This window comes from Elephas maximus, chromosome 7, assembly GCF_024166365.1.
Source record: "Elephas maximus indicus isolate mEleMax1 chromosome 7, mEleMax1 primary haplotype, whole genome shotgun sequence".
Lineage (NCBI taxonomy): Eukaryota > Metazoa > Chordata > Mammalia > Proboscidea > Elephantidae > Elephas > Elephas maximus.
In genome coordinates this window covers 58,012,569-58,031,401 of record NC_064825.1, presented here as the reverse complement: position 1 = coordinate 58,031,401, position 18,833 = coordinate 58,012,569, and the positions used below count along the sequence as shown (strand labels likewise).

The 18,833-nt window shown below is 39.9% G+C and overlaps 1 protein-coding gene across 3 annotated transcripts; it reads right to left on the bottom strand.

Moving 5' to 3' along the window:
* Positions 1-10,794: 10,794 nt before the first annotated feature.
* On the bottom strand, positions 10,795-16,910 carry LOC126079200 (olfactory receptor 52D1-like). 3 transcript variants are annotated; one of them, XM_049890129.1, is made up of 3 exons: positions 16,828-16,910; positions 16,670-16,744; positions 10,795-15,264 (listed from the first exon to the last, which is right to left on the bottom strand). In XM_049890129.1, the coding sequence occupies exon 3, from the start codon at positions 13,392-13,394 to the stop codon at positions 12,444-12,446; it is 951 nt and encodes a 316-aa protein (XP_049746086.1). In that variant the 5' UTR covers positions 13,395-15,264; positions 16,670-16,744; positions 16,828-16,910; the 3' UTR covers positions 10,795-12,443. The 3 variants fall into 3 exon arrangements, with proteins under 3 accessions (XP_049746086.1, XP_049746087.1, XP_049746084.1); XM_049890130.1 differs by lacking the exon at positions 16,670-16,744 and having other exon boundaries at positions 16,828-16,900; XM_049890127.1 differs by lacking the exons at positions 16,670-16,744; positions 16,828-16,910 and adding an exon at positions 15,367-15,447.
* Between the last annotated feature and the right edge of the window lie 1,923 nt (positions 16,911-18,833).

Below are 18,833 nucleotides of genomic sequence, written 5' to 3'. Positions count from 1 at the left end.
TGAGTCGCACACTTTGCCCTAAGTATGTGTCCAGGGCTCCTTTTTAAGTCTCCAGGGAAATGACCTTGAAGAGGTCTGTAACCAGAGATCTCCAGTATAAAATGGACTTTTATAATTATGACCACAGACAGAATATTTTCAGAATTGTTTCTTTGCAACAGAATCTTTTCAGACACTGAAATTAGTTGAGACCAGCAGGAGAGTTGACTCCATAAGTTTTTATAAGTATGAAATTAGTCTAAAGGTGTATCTATCTTCTAAGTTCAGGAGCTTCCTATCTCTCTTTTCCTTTGATGTTTCTCTGAAAATTGTAGGTAATGTTTCCTTTCCAAATTCCCTCAAACCTACAAGGAAACAACAAATCTTGTTGCCCCAATGTAAGGCTTCTACAGAGGTAGTGATAAAATAGTGACTCTAAATTTAATTTTAAATTTTCTCTGTCCTCCCTCACTCCTCCCCCTCACCAAATAATCCCTACCTCACATCCTCCCCTTAAACACAAAAACAAATGCACGTATATCTCTTGGCCAAGCCTTGGCAAAGTAAGTAGTATTGTATACTCACTAACTTGTGGACAAGTTTCATTTGTTCTTGTGGGCTCTCCGTATGGAAACACCCCACCCCACCTTACATGTGTTCAGGATGTATTGTACAAAGTGCTTTTATAAACATTATCACATATAATTTGCCCAACCACTCTATCAAGTATGGAGAGCAGATATCATTATCGCCATTTTGTAGAGTATAATTGACCTGATTTTAAACTAGTGAGACAGAGAAGGTCTCCAGTATTAGCCTTCTGCCCAAAGATAAACCTCCTTGGCAGATAATCGGGCAATATGACACATTTCTAACATTAGTCAATTTCTTCAACAACTGTATCCATTTAACATTTCTTCCTCATACCCACTACTAGATTATAAGACAGGTTCTGACGAGGGCCAGTGGTAATGAGGTCCTTACTTCGACACCCATATTTGGTTACTTCTTCCTGAAACTCCTTGGTTTTCACTGCGTAAATAATAGGATTGAGCATTGGTGCCACAAGGAAGTAGAGGTTGCCAAGGATGATGTGGATGTGGAATGGAATGCCTCAGCCGAAGCAGTGGGTAAGCAAAAAGTGTGGGTGTGTAAGAGATAAGCATCACACATATGTGTGTGGTGCAGGTGTTGACCATTTTTTGGCGGGCTTCCTTAGAAGAGAGCTGCATTATAGCCCGGATGATTAACATGTAAGATGAGCTAATAGCTGAGATGTCCAGCCCATACATTTGGCTAACTGTGGTATCCACACATACCATCTTCACCACAGCCATGTGCTCACACACAGTAGGTGGTGGGGATGACATGATTGGCATGAAATGGCATCTGCTGAAGGAGGATGGGCATGGGGAGAATGAAGAGGACGGCTCTCACCAAACTCATCAAGCCAATAAGCCCAATGCAACTATTGGAAAGGATGGTGGCATAGCGCAGGGGCTCACAGATTGCCACATAGTGGTCAAAGGCCATGGTCATCAGGACAACAGACTGCATGGCAGAGATGGAGTGGATGAAGAATAGCTGGACCAGGCAGTCCTCATAGCTGATCTCACTCTGACCAAACCAGAAGATGGACAGAACCTTGGGAATGGTGGTTGTGGACCTGCCCAGGTCTGTGAGGGCCAACAAGCAGAGGAGCAGGAACATGGGCTTATGCAGAGAACACTCTGTGGAGATGATGAAGAGGATGGTGCAGTTCCCAAGGATGGTGATGAAGTACAAGGAGGAGAAGGGAACTGATATCCATTTATGTTTGTCCTCCATCCCAGGAATGCCTTGGAGAATGATGAAAGGAGGGTGGCCCTGGCTGACATTGCAAGCAGTCATGGTAACACCTGGTTTTATTGAGAGGAACAATATAAAGAAACTACAGGAGCTTCAATTAAAAAAAAAAAATCAAGATGAACCAATTGGAAAATAGTGTTCGGATAACAAAAACGATTCTGAAATCATGGTTAACACCTGGAAAAATAATACTCCTTGGCAACAGGAATTCAGATCTATTCCAGGCCACGTTTATTCACAAAAAAATTATAAAATAAAATGTAGCTATGTGCTATTACCAGAGACATTTAACCTAATGACTAAGAAAGGTTGAGACTAAACAGATGGGGAAAAAATATATATAGTGTAAACTATCAAGCCAAAAAGAAGTTAAGATAGCAACATTAACATCAAGAGAGTGTATTTATAATGAATGTTTTATTAAGGACAAATTGTTTCATTATTCATTAATAAAAAAACCATTAATAAAATATGTCCTTAAATATATAAGAATATATAAAATACTAATTTGTTTCCACTTAAATAGGAGTAAATATTTATAATAGAATCTTGCATTCAAAAGTTAAAGAATACATTTGTAGCAGTTACAGAACTTCAAAAAAATTAAAATTATATTAGTCTACAAAAACATCCAACACATTCCACATAATAAATATCATAGAGTTCACCTTATCTGACCATAATAAAAAGAGGACAAAAAAAGAAAGAGAAACAACGGATGTTGGTGATGGCTGCACAATATGATTGATGTGATCAGTTTTATTGAATTGTACACGTGAAAAGTGTTGAGTTGGCAAATGTTGTGTTCGTTACATTTTTACGACTATAAAAAAGTAAAGACAAAGAAAAAAAGGTGAAGACTGGTAGAACTGAAATGTTTCCTTTGATACAAGAAAACTGATGGAACACAGATTGAAAAAGAAGAATATTTCTTCCTATGAAATCTGATATTAGCATAGCACCCAAAATCATCTCACCTTCTATCTTCCGACAATATAAATATATGAATTCCACAACTCGTCTGTCAGTTTTTTGTACTGTGGTGGCTTGTGTGTTGCTGTGATGGTGGAAACCCTGCCACAGGTATTTTAATTACCAGAGGGTAGATGGATTTCAGCAGAGCTTCCAAACTAACACAGATTAGGACGAAGAAACTGGCAATTTGATTCCGAAAAAAATTGGTCAGTGAAAACCTTATGGACAACAGCAGAATATTGTCTGATTTAATGCCAGAAGATGAGCCCCTCAAATTGGAAGACAGTCAAAACGCCACTGGGGAAAACATTACAGCAGTACATTGACAGGGTGCTGCCAGAATTTCAAGCTGGATTCAGAATAAGATGTGGAACGAGGGATACCATTGCTGATGTTAGACGGATCTTAGCTGAAAGCAGAGAATACCAGAAAGATGTTTACCTGGGTTTTATTGACCATGCAAAGACATTTGACTATGTGGATCATAACAAATTATGGATAACATAATTATGGATAACAATGGGAATTCCAGAACACTTAATCGTACTCATGCAGAACTTGTACATAGACCAAGAGGCAGTTGTTCAAACAGAATAAGAGGTTATTGTGTGGTTGAAAATCAGAAAAAGCGTGCATCAGGGGGGTATTCTTTCACCATACTTATTCCATCTGTATGCTGAGCAAATAATCAGAGAAACCAGACTATATGAAGAAGAAAGCAGCATCAGGATTAGAGGAGGACTCATTAACAACCAACATATGCAGATGACACAACCTTGCTTGCTGAAAGTGAAGAGGACTTGAAGCACTTACTGATGAAGATCAATGGCTACAGCCTTCAGTATTCATTACATCTCAACACAGAGAAAACGAAAATCCTCACAAGTGGACCAGTAAGCAACATCATGATAAACAGAAAATATCGAAGCTCTCAAGGATTTCATTTTACCTAGATCCACAGTCAATGCCTACGGGAACAGTAGTCAGGAAATCAAATGACACATTGAATTGGGCAGATCTGCTGCAAAAGATCTCTTTAAAGTGTTGAAAAGCGAAGAAGTCACCTTGAGGACTAAGATGCGCCTGACCCAAGCCATGGTGTTTTCGATTGCCTCATACGCATGTGAAAGCTGACCAATGAAGAAGGAAGATAGAAGAAGAATTGATGCCTTTGAATTATGGTGTTGGCAAAAAATATTGAATATACCATGGACTGCCAGAAGAACGAACAAATCTGTCTTGGAAGAAGTACAACCAGAATGTTCCTTAGAAGCAAGGATGCTGAGGCTTTGTCTCGCTTACTTTGGACATGTTATCAGGAAGGATCATTCTCTGAAAAGGGACATCATGCTTGGTAAAGTAGAGGGTCAGCAAAAAAAAAAAAAAAGACCCTCAATGAGATGGATTGATACAGTTGCTGCAACAATGGGATCAAGCATAATGATTGAGAGGATGGCACTGGACTGCTCATTGTTTTGTTCTGTTGTACATAGCGTCAGTATGAGTCAGAATTGACTGGAGAACATCTAACAATAACAAATATGTGAATGGACTTCTTTAAAGGCAATAGCCACTGGTGGGCCTGGGAATGATGCCTATGCTACCTAAGACATTATTTAAAAGAGAAACAAAGCACCTTGTCTTGCAAACAAAATAAGTATATCAATGGGCAGAACGTAAAGGAAATGAAAAGGTAATGGGCTCTGCCTGCATGTTTTGATGCCTTTCTAATTAGGTATACTGGAAAGTCTGTCTGGGACTTGGTACTCTCCCAACCAATTGATATTTCCTTTAAGCATTTTCAACATAAGATATTATTGAATACTACATCCAAATATTTGTGTTCTTCCCCAGTCCTATCCTGTTATCCTTAAAATAGTCCAGAGCTGCTGAACAATATTTTTTCCCACAGTAATTTTATTCCTTGTTACCTTCAACCCCTATATCTAAGATCCCTCCTTCAGAATATCATGGCCACCTCCCAGATGCAATGGGGCTCATGTGTGATGGCAACCTAAGTCTATGTATCACAGGTATTTCATGCCACCTTCTGTTTGAAAGTACTATCCAAATGAGAGCAAAATAGGAGAGAAAAGCAAGAGAATTCCTAGGAAAGGAATGCAGTGAACACCATTGGGCAGTTTCCTCTGGAGTGGGATGTCACTGAAGACTGACGTGGAGAGAGAGCTCTCCAGAGCAAGATTCTGTACTCTTTTGTGCCCCATGGTTTTATCTGAGGGACAGGAGTCCTGAGGAATGGGCTAGTTGTATTCTTAGAGTAGAAGTACCCACTGTGATAACTTTTGGGGAGTAATTTCACTCTTCTATTAGCTAAACACAATGATTCCATCATCAGTGCTTGTTTTTTGGTTTTGCTTTTTATTTTGAGTTCTTTCTTTGTCCTCCAAACCCCAATGCTTTCTTTTCCCTTAACTATACATACTTTGGGAGGAGAAGCTGGTCCCAGGCATGGATAAGTCCCCAGAAACAGCTTCTTCAGTTTCTCCAAGGGACAACACCAGGAGTCAAGACTTAAGGGAGTGGAGACCTTGTTGATGAGAACTGCCCAACCTGGCTAAGAAAAAAGAAGGGAATAGGATGCTGGTCACTTGAAGTTCAGATTGTAGGGTCCCAGGATGAAAACATAAAACCCACTGTCACCCAGAATGGCTTACCTGAATGTGAGGCAGTGAGAGAGTGGGAAGCGGCACTCAAACACCTTCTGCAAACATGTATGTGTGAGTGTGTGCCCATGTATATAGTGATATCTCAGCAAACATCCATATGGCTCCTGCAGAGTACACTGACTGCCCTGAATCTCTCCACTCCTCAACTTTGGGCATACAGAATCCATAGTATGGCTCTTTAAGTAACCTAAGGAAAGACCCCTAAGGTGCCCAGAATTAGCTCTTTGAATTCCCACCCCAACCCTCAAAGCCTCACTAGTATTATGTATAAAATTGACCCTGGAGGCTGCCCTGAGCTCCCAGGGGATGGAACTGGTTGACCTTAGGGATTCTAGGCATGTTTCAGTCTTTGCCGGTCCTGAAGGAGCCTGAGGAGAAGAGGAGCATAGCTAAAGCTGAGTCTGGGAATAGATTAAGGCCCAGCAATATGGGCGTTCCACAAGCCCTCACTCCCAAGCATGTGGATATGTGGAAGCCAGGGAGTGACTTACTCTGTGTCAGGAGTAGCCACACTTGTGAAAAAATCAGAAAGCAGCTCCTGTTGATGTATACCATGGCAAAATCATGTTTGCAGCTTCAAATCGCTGGCTATTTCCAGCTTCTTTTTGTTTTCACTCTCTTTTATCAAGTCTCGTGGCTTTGCCCCAGGCATTTCCCAGGGCATTTCTACAATCTACCATTTCCCCCAACAACCCCACTTTGGCCTCAAGGTACTTCCAATTTCTGGATCCAAAAAATGTGGCCAGATTCCTCTTCTTATAAACTCATAGCAAATAATTTATTATAGTTAGTCAGAAAGTTAGTCAGCAAAATGCCCAAAACAAAATAGTCTCAAAATCATGTGAAGATGTGACAGAAGCAAGATTCACAGACCCAGATTCAAAATCCTGTCGGAGCAAATGTTCTGCCTACAGACAGACCCCTTGGGAGGCTTTGTTCAGAGTCAGGTGTCAATAAGAAGGAAGCACTGACAGAGAAAAGTGAGTGGCCAAGTAAATGGCCTGAGACAATAAACACAAAAATGCAAAGGTCAATAAATAGGCCAGCATGGATGCATCCGGCTATAGACTTTCCTAGATCTTTGCCCTGGAGAATGCCAGGGCTCTAATACATGCAGAAATCCTGGTCTCTGTCGTCTCTTTCCTCTCTGTCCCTAAGTGGTCCTGCTGGATGATAATGACAGGTAGAATCCTTTCCTTCTAACTGGTTGGTAACTACTTGCCACTGAGTAGACTCCAGCTCAGGGTGACCCCATGTATGTCAGAGTAGAACTGAGCTCCGTAGGGTTTTCGATGGCTGATTTTCGAAAGCAGTTAACCAGACCTTTCTTGCAAGGCATCTCTGAGTGGACTGAATCCTTCAACCTTTCAGTTAGCACCCAAGCATGTCATCAACCATTTGTACAACCCAGGGACCCTTTCCTCCTAGCCCTCATTTTTATATCCATGGTCCTATCTGCTCTCTAAATACAGCTTCATAATCTTTTCCTACATAATGGCCCCCAAAGCTCTGTCAGTCACCCCCTACTATTATCCTTTTGTTAATAATAATGTTTTAGCTCTTCGTTTGTGACTCTTAAAGATTTTTATTTTTCTGTTATATCAATTTAAACTTTTTGTCATAGCTGAAAAATAATGGCAATTTTAACCATACGTAGCTTCTTCTGTATTTTAAAATATCTGCTTTTCACTTTTCATACCAAAATAAGTGGGGGGAAATGTAGACAACCCAACAAAACTCCCAAAATAAAAATATTTCTAGAAGTACTGTAAATGTTGGTTCGAGAAGCATTTTCTCAGTTTTGTTAGACCATTATTAATCATAAGGCAAATTATTTATATTAGACATTATTCTGGCTATTAATTGCTGTGTAAATAAACTGCTCCAAAATTTAGTAGCTTAAAACAGCCATCTTTATTTTGCTCACAAAACTGAACTTTAGTCAGGGCTCAGCAGGGACGGTTTGTTTCTGTAGTATTGGATGCTGGCTGGGGCTGCTTGAGGGTTAACTCCATTCAGCATCAGATAGAATGGCTTAAAGGCTGGGGCCAGAATCATCCGAAGACTGGTACACTTAAGAGTCTGGTGCTGGGCTGGGAGGATCCAAACAGCTGGGGCTTTAATAGCTAGGGATCCTCAGTCATCTCTCTCCACCTCTTCTTTACATCTACAACATGGCAGCTTCAGGGATCTTATACGTCAATTCAAAGCAGGAAGTCCTACGCTTACTGCTCATCTTTACCCTCTCCCTAGAATATCTCCGTATACTATCCAGTCAGCTTTATACCAAAAAAAAAAAAAAACCCACTGCCATCGAGCCGATTCTGTAAACCCACAGGCCCCTAAGTGACACAAACGGCTTGCACTCGACTCCTAATCTAAGGGTTGGCAGTTCAAACTCACCCAGCAGAGCCGTGGAAGAATAGGCCTGGTGATCTGCTTCCATAAAGATTATGGCCAAGAAAACCCTATGGAACAGTTCTACTCTGTGGCACATGGGGTCACCAGGAGTTGGAATCAACTCAACAGTAACTAACAAGAAAAATATTTAATTTCAGAGAAAATATGCTCCTCTCCAAGAGCCAAAATTTGGCTCACTCCTATTGTAATAAATGATACAATCCCAATGAAGTTTGTGTCCCACTGAGGGGCTTTGGCCTGTCTGTCACATACTAATTTATCTTATGTATAACGAATAATTCCTGGAGACTTTCAAATATTTAAAGCCTATAACATTTCAGTGGACCTCATTTACCTCAGAAGGACACCTAGAGACTTCCAAAAATGAGTAGGTATGGGTTATTCAGGAAGCTCCCAGGGGAGGTAAGTAACCCCCTCTTCCTATGCACTATCAAAGCCTTCTCTTCCAATAGGTAAAAACAACTAACCATTTTCCTCTTAGCTACTCACGTTTTTGTCATATCTAAGACCTCATGCTGTGCCTGTGTAAACTGTGATTAGGCTAAAGGAAAAAGCCTCCTGGATCTCTGTAATGTACACAGATGGATTTTGTTCAAGTTTTTTGTGGCCTGAGTTTGGTAATCTAGGGCCCCTGTTTCCACAGCCTATTATATGGACTAATAATCATTTAACTTCTGGCAATTGGCTGTGGCAATTGCCTGGAGTCTTAAATGCTATTGCACAGGCATTGGAACATCAGATAATTCAACAAAATGAACTACAGGCTGTGTTTTCCTGACAACCTTCTGATCAATAAAATTCTGACAATGGTGTGGATCTGGATTACCCAAATTAATGTTTTACAGGCTGATTGCATCTGCCTTTACCAAAATAGGAGAGTGAGAAATAAAAATTTTAAAAAGAAAATATCCCTGCCAGTTGTTAGGCCGTGCTGTTCCAAAGTAAACAGAAACAAAAGTTAAAGAATATAAACAATATTCAGACACTGCCTTTCTCTAACAATGTGTGGAACAAGAGAGAGGAGAGAACAATCCAGAATTAACTCTTCTGGCAAACACAAGTAACTACTTCTTTTTTTTTTTTTTTTGCTGTTGTGAAGAATATACATAGCAAAACATACACCAATTCAACAGTATTTACATGTACAATTCAGTGACATTGATCTCATTCTGAGTTGTATAACCATTCTCACCCTCCTTTTCTGAGTCGTTCCCCCCATTAACATAAACTCACTGCCCCCTGAGTTTCCTGTCTAATCTCTTGAGTTGCTATTGTCAATTTGGTCCCATAGAGATAGTTCTTAAAAGAATATAATGCTCAAGGCAGACATTTTTTACTAGTTAAGCTAAAATAATGTTTGGTTTTAAGAAGAATTCATGGGCTATTTTTGGTTTAAGTTTTAAAGATTATCTCAGGACAATAATTTCAAGGGTTCATCCAGCTTCTATGGCTCCAGGAGGTCTTTAACACATGAGAATTTTATATTCTGTTCCACATATTCCCCTTTTTGATCAAAGATTCTTCTACATAGAATCTTTGATCAAAATTCAGTAATGGTAGCCAGGCACCATCCAGTTCCTGTGATCTCATGGCAAAGGAAATAGTTGTTCATGGGGGCAATAAGCCACACATTCCATATCCTCCTCCTGTTCCAGACTCTTCCTCTGTTGCTCCAGGTGAATAGAGACCAGTTGTTGTGCCTTGGATGGCCACTTGCAAGGTTTTAAGACCCCAGGCACTATGCAAAAAGCTGTGGGGTAGAACAGAAGCACTAAAGCACTGTTAGGCAAGTTAACTGAGATGTGCCATGAAACCATGACCCTCAACCTCCAAGCCAAGGAACCAAATCCAATGAGGTCGTCCATAGCAGCTTTAGCAGCTACACTTTTTTTTTTTTTGCCATTGTTGTAAGTATACCTATCACACATTTTTTGCCAATTCAACTTTTTACAGGTGTACAACTTCTTGACAGAAGTTGCAGTCATTGGCTGTGAAACCATATCCTGAGGCGATGCAATTTTTACATCACCATTAACCTCCTTTCCCCATCCCTCCCTTCCCTGGTAACCACTAATAAGCTTTGCTCTCTATACTTTTGCTTTTTCTTGTTTTTTTTTAAATATATGTTAGGCCATACATTATTTTTCCTTTTGTGATTGATGTATTTCACTCAACATAATGTCTTCAAGCTCCATCCATATTGTAAACTGTATCAAGACTTCACATCTCCTAGTGACTGAGCAGAATTCCACTGAATATATGTAGCACATTTTGTTTATCCATTCATCTGTTGGTGGATATTTAGGTTGTTTCCACCTTTTGGCTATTGTGAATACTGCTTGCAATGAACACTGGTATACAAGTCTTTTTTTGAGTCTCTGCTTTCAAGTCTTTTGGGTATACATACCTAGGAGTGAAACTGCTTGGTCATAGGGTAGTTTTATTTTTAGTTTTTTGAGGAACTGCCACACCATTTTCCACAGTGACTTAACTTCTTCTTATTTACCAATGTCAATTCTAACCCAAACTAGACGAAATGTATTAGGATGACCAATCATCAGACTAATCCCATTTCTAGACTGCTCCCAATCCAGAGTTACTCCTTCAACTTCTATGATTCTTCCTAAAAATTGTCCAGCACAATCCACATTTCATAAGAATCTCCTCCCAACTCTATTATTAGTTTCCAAATGGATCCTCCAGGATGCTTCTCTCTTGCTGTAGCAAAATCAATAGACTTAAGTTTATTGACTATAGGTATGTTCCTGGTGTTCTTATGCTGATAGATATTTAACTGTTTCTAACAGAAGAAAAAGTCTTCCTTCTTTCCTTCCTCCCAATATATAGGAAGCATTTTATAACAATTAACTTTTTGATAGCATTTTTCTATAGGTATGACTTAGTTGTTCAACATGAAAATCAAGAGAGGATCAAGAACATATTCTCAAATTATGGACAAGTTGCATCCTTTTGCCCCGGCCCAATAGAGAAAAGGGCTTAGAGTGAAGATGGACCATAAAATAATGACTATTTCACTGTCTAAACAACAATTTGCTTATTTTATTGTGTGCATAGTCTCCTCTTTATTTCCATGAGGTCGTTTGCACCTTGTCCCTGCAAATGCCTGTTCTATTGTAATTACCTGACTCCCTGTCTCCCGAGATTGAATGTTTCCTAAAGTCTGGCACTGTCATTTATTCCCCTGGGAAATTCAGTGTACCTATTACCCTCAATAAATAATTTTGAATAAATGCCTAGGTATATGAATGCATAAATGAACAATGTTTCTAAATTTCTTGCAAAACATTTCTGGTTTATTTACATGACCCTCATTCTTCAAAACACTATTTTACAAACTAAGTCAGCTAGGCTGGGACCTGTAACAGATAAGACTGTGTTTAGTGTGAGTCTCAGGCCTTAGAAGAATGAAGAGATACAGACACTGACGTTCAAAAGTGGAACAAATGCTTTAGAAGATAGTGAGTTTCTGAAGAATAACATATAATGAAGAATTGACTCTAGAGAAGATGGCTGTATTGTGTAGGAAGGTAAACCATCTACTTGCTTTGGTTTCTTCTCGTCAATAATAATGAGTTTAAAAATACTCATGTGGAAGACAAGCCTGTACTTGTGAAGGTTGACTCTTTGGAGAAAAATATTTGTCAACCCGGACTTCATCAGCCCAGATAGCACTAGCAGAAAACTCTAGCTACATGTTATGTTTCATTGTCCTGGAAATCCTTATGTACCCAAAGGGCTGTTAACTAGCTGGCTCAAGTAAGGTAAGAATAAGATCAGAAAGAATCCATGGCAGCTCAAAGAAAACTTTCCATGTAAAACTCTTCACTCTTAGAATATCAGAAAAAATATAAAGATCATCAATCATAGGTGGGTATGTTAGTTACAAAGCATCGTCTTTTGAATTTATTCCTTGAGACTCTTGTTCTGTGGCTTTCCTGTGGATATATGCCTTCCAGACTTCTCACAATAAGGCACTCAGCATTCATTCTCATCTATTTCAAATTTAATCCCAGATCCAGAAGATACCAGACTTTCATAGCCAGCCCTGGAATACTGGTGCAGATGTTACTGCAAACACTGTAATTAAAATAAAGTGCTGGCTGTATATTTATAAATAAATTTGTGTGTGTGTGTGTGTATTCTTGATTATTTGATGTAGTAATAGTTCTTTTATGACCACTTTTCTTCTACATCCACCAGAAAGTAGCTTTCCATATCTTTTACTTTCAGAGTTCTGCATGGCCTCCTGACTTATCCCTAGGAAGATTTAAGACCTATAGGCTCATTAACAGGCCACATAATAGCTTCACAGGAAAACGGTAGTTTGTATATTTCACAAGACTAGATGAATTGTTCTGAATACTTCAAAAAACTCTCAGATAACACATGCTACTGACCTGCTGGAACTAGCATAAGCAGCAACCGCTGGTCCAAGGATAAGGATTGCTGAGGAAGATGGGAAATTAAATATAACATTTCCTGATGATGAATGGGAGCATGTAGATAGTATAGCTACCTCCTCTCCAGACAAAAACCAAACAGTCTCATCCGAATCTGTTTGGTATTAATGCCATAGACCAGGGGGTTTAGAACAAGTGGCAAGAGAAGACAGAGATTTGCAAGCACAATGTGTACCTGGGGAGGTATATGGTGTCCAAACCGGTGGGTGAAAAAAGAAAAAAAAGCAGGGATGTAGAAGACAAGAATCACACAGATGTGGGCTCCACAAGTGCTAAATGCTCGGAATTGGGCATCCTTAGAGGGCAGGCGCAACACGGCCTGCAGGATTAGGCCATAGGAAGTAGCAATGAGGACCACATCCATGCCAGTGACAGAAAGTGCCACGGAGAGACCATAGATAGTGTTCGGCTTAATGCTGGCACAGGCCAGCTTGGCAATACCCATGTGCTCACAGTATGTGTGGGGGATGATGTGATGTCCACAGAAGGGCAAGCGTTCAATGAGGACGACGAAAGGGAAAACAAAGAGAAGACCACGGGCTACACATGCCAGACCAATCTTCCCAATCACAGTGACATTGAGGATGGATGTATAGTGAAGTGGATGGTAGATAGCAACATAGCGTTCAAAAGCCATGGCCAACAGGACAGCTGACTCGATGGCAAAGGCAGTGTGAACAAAAAACATTTGGGTGAGGCAGTTACGGTAAGAAATTACATGGGACCTAAACCAGAAGATTGTTAGCATTTTGGGCAGTGTGGTTGAACAGAGTACCAAGTCAGTGGTGCCAAGCAGGCACAGAAAGAGGTACATTGGCTCATGCAGAGCTCTGTCCGTCATGATGACGTAGAGGATGGTGCCATTGCCAACCAAAGCAAGGATATACATGGAGCAGAAGGGGATGGCAATCCAAGCATGCTGGTCTTGCATCCCAGAGATTCCCAGTAGAATAAATGTGGAAGGGTGGAAGGCAGTGCCATTGCAGACAGATGCAGAGACCATAACGATGCAAGAAACAGGAGATTTATCTTCCTAAAAAGTGGCTAGAAAATGAAATTGAGTCATCCTAGATGCCATTTATTCCTCCTAAGTGTACTTTACTTTGAATCCCTTGGCTTTCTTTAATTCCCACCAAAGATGCTCAAATTTATGCCTTCCTCATTTCTTGCCTAAGTTTTTAAAATAGCTGTGTAACTAATATGCCCACTTGCACCATTTTGGTCTTCCAGTGAAGCCTCTACACAGCTGTCTAAATAGTCTATCATGCAAATACAGTCAACAGTAATGCAAATTAACCTTTCTTAGTGGATGCTGTGGAGTCCTTGTGGCACAATGGCTAAGCATGTGGCTGCTAAACAAAAGGTGGCAGTTCAAATCCACCAGCCTCTCCTTAGAAACCCTATGGGGAAGTTCCACCCTGTCCTACAGGGTCACTATGGGTCAGAACCTACTTGACGGCAATGGGTTTTTCAGGTTTAGTGGATGCTGTGTAGAATCTCTTGCATTAACCCCACCTGATCTACCATTTACCATTTTTCAGCATGTCTGGGCCCTAGGACACTGACCTCTGTGAACTACTTCAACAGACTCCCTTTCCCTCTCACTTACAGTTGGGTTTTGCAGTGGTAAACAACAATAGGAAACTGGATGGAGGAAGAAGACCAAGGTCAGGGATTCATTCTTTCAGCTTCCTCCCAGCTGGTTAGCAGCAAGCTGGCTGGACCCCTCTAGTTCTGGTTTCCTTTGGTAACCATATCCTCCCATCATGCCTGCAGGCCTAAGGGTTGGGGCAGCACCTGCTGTTACTAGTTCAGGAAACTGCACAGGCCCTTCTGATTTCCCTACGCTTATCCACATCTTTGTAAATGGTTTCCTTGCTATGCTCCCCTCAAATTGCTCAGTTTGAGTGTGTCACCTGTTTCCTGCTGAGATTCTGCTGCAAGGATATACAAAGCTCTTCTTGATCTTGTTCTTGGATACCTATCGAGCATTATTTACTACCACACTCCACCAAATACTGAAAGTTCCAGCTTTATTTAAGTGTTGCAAAATGCTCAAAGCATACTTTCTCACACTTGCATGATTTTTCAGATGGCTCTTTATCTGTCCAGGAAAGCAGTCCTCATTCGATCACCTGGCAAGTTCCCAATGGTCATTCAAAAATCAGCTAAATATGTGCTCTTCTATGAATCCCTTCTATAACCCCTTCTACTATACTGTTTCTATACCTTCAATAGCCTACCTTAGGAAATACACAAATTGTTTTGTAACTATGTGTATCCCTCCTTCCCATTACATTGTAAAATTTAGTCTTATTTTTCTTTGATATCCAGTGTCTATGCATTATACATTAGACACGCAAATCACCAAGTAAATGAATAAAAGACTGAACTCTGTTAAAAGACTGAATTTTTAACAGAGTTGGGTGAGTTACAACTGTTGAAAAATAATGTCTCCTCTTGGGAGCTTTCCTCATGGATCAGACAAGATCTTCCTAGCTAGGTCTATGACTTCTCTATGCTCTTTTCACTCTACATACTCTAAGAGGTGTTCCTTATCATCTTTTCTTAGTATTTATCTAATCCATCAGCATCAGCATAATAAATTGCTGTCATTTTTCTTGATTGGCCACATGCTTCAGTTTGATTATAAATCATATCTGCCTTAGTCTGCTTTGTACACTTTAAAATACGAGCTCCCATAGGATCAGTCAGGCCATGGGCCAACATAGGTGGTATTCTGGAAAATCTCCAAGGAGAAGAAGTATGCCATGAGAAGGGAAGAAGAAAGGCAGGTTGACTCGCCTGAGTTAATAGATGAGTTAAGTCAGGGAAGGTTTTCTGGAGTGCTTGGGCCTTCATTTGTGGTTATCCTAAAACAAAAAAATAGGATATCGGAGAAGGGAAAGAAGGAATTATGGAGCCATCTTGCTTTGAGAGACCCCTACAGGTGAAATCAGAATCATCATTCTTACCTTCTAGAAGTCTGGTCTTTGGAACTCAAACATCCTCATTTTTCAAAGGGACATTAACATTAAATTCATTCAGTGGTTCTCATCTAAAAGGAATTTTAGGATGTGGAAGCATTTAATATGGGATCAAACATTTCCTAACAATTATAAAGAATAAATAAAAAAAAAAAAACCCCACCTTTAATTCCCTGTTCACCTGCTACTGCGTTATTAAAAGGCCAATTCATAACGCATTAGGAATTTTGTTTTAGTAATTGTAGTGTCTGTTTCTCATATACTACTGCTAACAGTCACTGTAGTTATAAATTGTATACATAATAGTGTTATTTTTATTACAACTTGTAATTACTGATGGAATTAATGACCTAAAAATAAAGTTCACTGCCAAGTCTGCTATAATTTTGTATGTCCTTAAACATTCAAAAGTTTGGTTATAACTGCCAAAAAAAAAACAAACAAAAAAAGTGATTATAAACATTTCAATGCCCATCTAGGAAAAATGTAAATGTTTTTGGCTTCTATCCTTCTAGCTGAGAGTTTTAAACAACAGATAAATCAGTGGCAAATAATCTTGTCATCCAGCTGGAATATAAATCATGAAGCATTTGTAATTCAATCATTGTGATTCTTGTCTCTCAAATGTGACTTTCTGAAATGTGGTCACCTGACCGTTTTTTGCACACATCTAGTCATAAGAAATATGATTTCTTGAGGCTGCTGTTCACAACTTTAAGCCTTCTGTGTTTGAGAATATTTTGTCTTTCACTAAGACCGTGTGTATAAGCACAACCAGCACGATTCCTCTTCATATTTTAGCATATCTTAGGTTTCCAGTTTTATGAACACATGTAATCTTTCTAAGGCTGCTCTTGAATTTCATTCTTTTGTCAAAAATGTTATTATTTTTTATGTGCCAGGAATTCTTCCAGGTGTTTGATATACATTGAAGAGTAAGAACATGCGTGTTTCCTGATATATTATGCTTATAGTCTAATGAGGAGACTTCATTATTCAAACTGTCTCCAATATACATATAAGAATACTACCCTGATACTTGCTAAGAAGGGAAGTTACATCAGCCAGGTCCTACACAGGGAGAGCTTCCCTGAGGAAATGAAATTTAATCTCCAAATCTGAATCTTCCTTAAATGCTTCAAGCATTGCTTGTACAACACTATTCCCAGTGTCATCACCTTCCTAAAGCTCTTCTTTGATGCTCAAGTCTGGAAGATAAGAAATCAGGCCCTACATTCAGATTGCTTGGTTCAAATCTGACTTTATTGCAGCTAAATGTTAACTGTAATACCTTGAACGATTTTCTTAATCCTTCTGTTCTCAGTTCCTTAATGTAAACTTTAGATAATACATATTTCATGGGGCTCTGCAGAAGAATAAATGTGATGAGTTATACAAAGCAAATTACACAGTTTCTATTATTTAATAAACATTAACTATAATACTCACTGTTCCTTCTCATGATTTTGCAAATCTCTGAGTCCATCACTTTGACTTTGCACTTATTTCTCAAAAAAGGAAACTCTGCTTAGTTCCTCAAATAGTAAGATACACTGGCCTTTCTTGAGTCTGTAATCCCAGAGCAAGGGCACTGTAGTTTCACTTTCTATTTAAAATCAAGGACTCTCTTCAGAGATATCCAAGGCTGATTCTCATTTAGCTGGATTAGCTGGACCTTCACAAGATATGCGACGAAATGGCTACCCAAAGATCCGAATCCTATCCATACGTCAATGTCAATGAGATCCCACCGTCCCTCTCCCTTCACATAAGGAACCATTTTGACATTTGTGAACCTTCAACAAGAAAGAAACAGATGTGTTCTATGCTGCCCCCAAGAGGAGAGTAAAGATGAATGAGGCAGTCACCTAATTTTTCCCAGGAAAAGACAACCAGAGCCTCAGGATGCTCAACAGGTTCTTCGTGGGCTTCTAATGTTTCTGCACATGAAATCCTAGAACTCTCTAGACTGAGGACATTATATTTGGATGGTACTAACTAGACTTAGATACTCAGAAGAATGAGAGGGCAATCAGGTATGTTTGCTCATCCCTCAGATTTTCTTGGAGGTGCCGTGGGGGTTTCATGTACTCAAGAACGAGATTAAACACACTGAATTCAAGGCAATTCCAACTCTTAGTGTCCTTATAGGACAGAGTAGAACTGTCCCATAGGGTTTCCGAGGCTGTAATTTTTAGGGATGTCGACTGCCACAACTTTCTCCTGCGGAATAGCTCTTAGATTCAAACTGCCAACCTTTTGGTTATCAGTCGAGTGCTTAACCACTGCACCACCAGGGCTCCTTAGGAACAAGATCACTCACTAACGAGTAGATATGACTTCACTCTTACCTGGCTTGCCTGACCAACAAAAGTGAGGGCAAGATGCAGTTATTGCCAGGAACTTCTAACCTCATTATAGCTTTAAGAAAGTCTGCTCCAAGAGATCCCTCTGATTGCTTTCTTCAGCCAATAATGAAAATAGCAAGAGGCTGGAAACTCTAATTACAACATGAAGGATTCGGGTGGAAAGCAAAGAAGGACTTGCTGATAATAAATTTGGGTATGCAATAAAGCTAACCAAATACCTGAGGAATTCAAGGAGCTGTACCTTCACTAATGAGTCAGGAGACTGTCTCAGATGACCTCTGGAGTAGCCAAGAACTTCAGTATCTTCCTATGGATTTTCCTACCTTTCTGTCTTCCCCTACTTCTGCTCCTGGATTTACAGAACAGTCTTCAACTCTATTCTCTTTTCCCCTCATCCATTCAAAAGTCACCCCAGCTTCTGGGGCGAGCAGCACTGGGAAAGACTTGATTCAGCACAAGTAGCATAGTCCCTGGATCTGAGGTCTCACTTCATTTATTCTCACACTTGAAAAGGTTTTTTGGTCCAGAGAGGCTGTGGTGTGGCTCAGAGGCCCAGTGGTCCCAGTTGCCACAAACAGAGGTGAATTTGCAAATATTATCTCTGGGGAGGCATACTAGTTCCATCAGCATCTTCTTTTACGGGATGGCCATTTTTTAAGATTAATACCTGCCCAATCCTTCTACACATACTCACGTTGATCTAGAAGCATTTTCTGCTATATCATGTCCCCAGGTACCCACTAATCCAATTACAAGACTTTAGGCAAAAAATGTAGCCAAATTGTTCCAGACTGATGGGAAGGGCAATGCAGGGAGAAGAGAGGAGACATAAGATGATGAAAGAATGAGGAGACAAAGTTGAGATTAAAAGTATTTAACCCCATTTGTGAAAAATACCTTAAGTTGGCCTTTTCACACTTCCTTTTATTACCTAAGTGGCTCATACTGCCTGTGTTCAGAAAGGAATCATTCTGTTTAATCTGAATTCCTCCAGAATGACCTTGAACCTGACTCTTTATTTCTCTTTAACATTTTGATGCCATCATTAGGTGTAATTCCTTGCCTTTTCTCCATCTAATTACACCA

What these genes read in the sequence shown, in the direction of transcription:
- LOC126079200 (XM_049890129.1), bottom strand. Translation starts at nt 13,394, where the DNA reads ATGGTCTCTGCATCTGTCTGCAATGGCACTGCCTTCCACCCTTCCACA.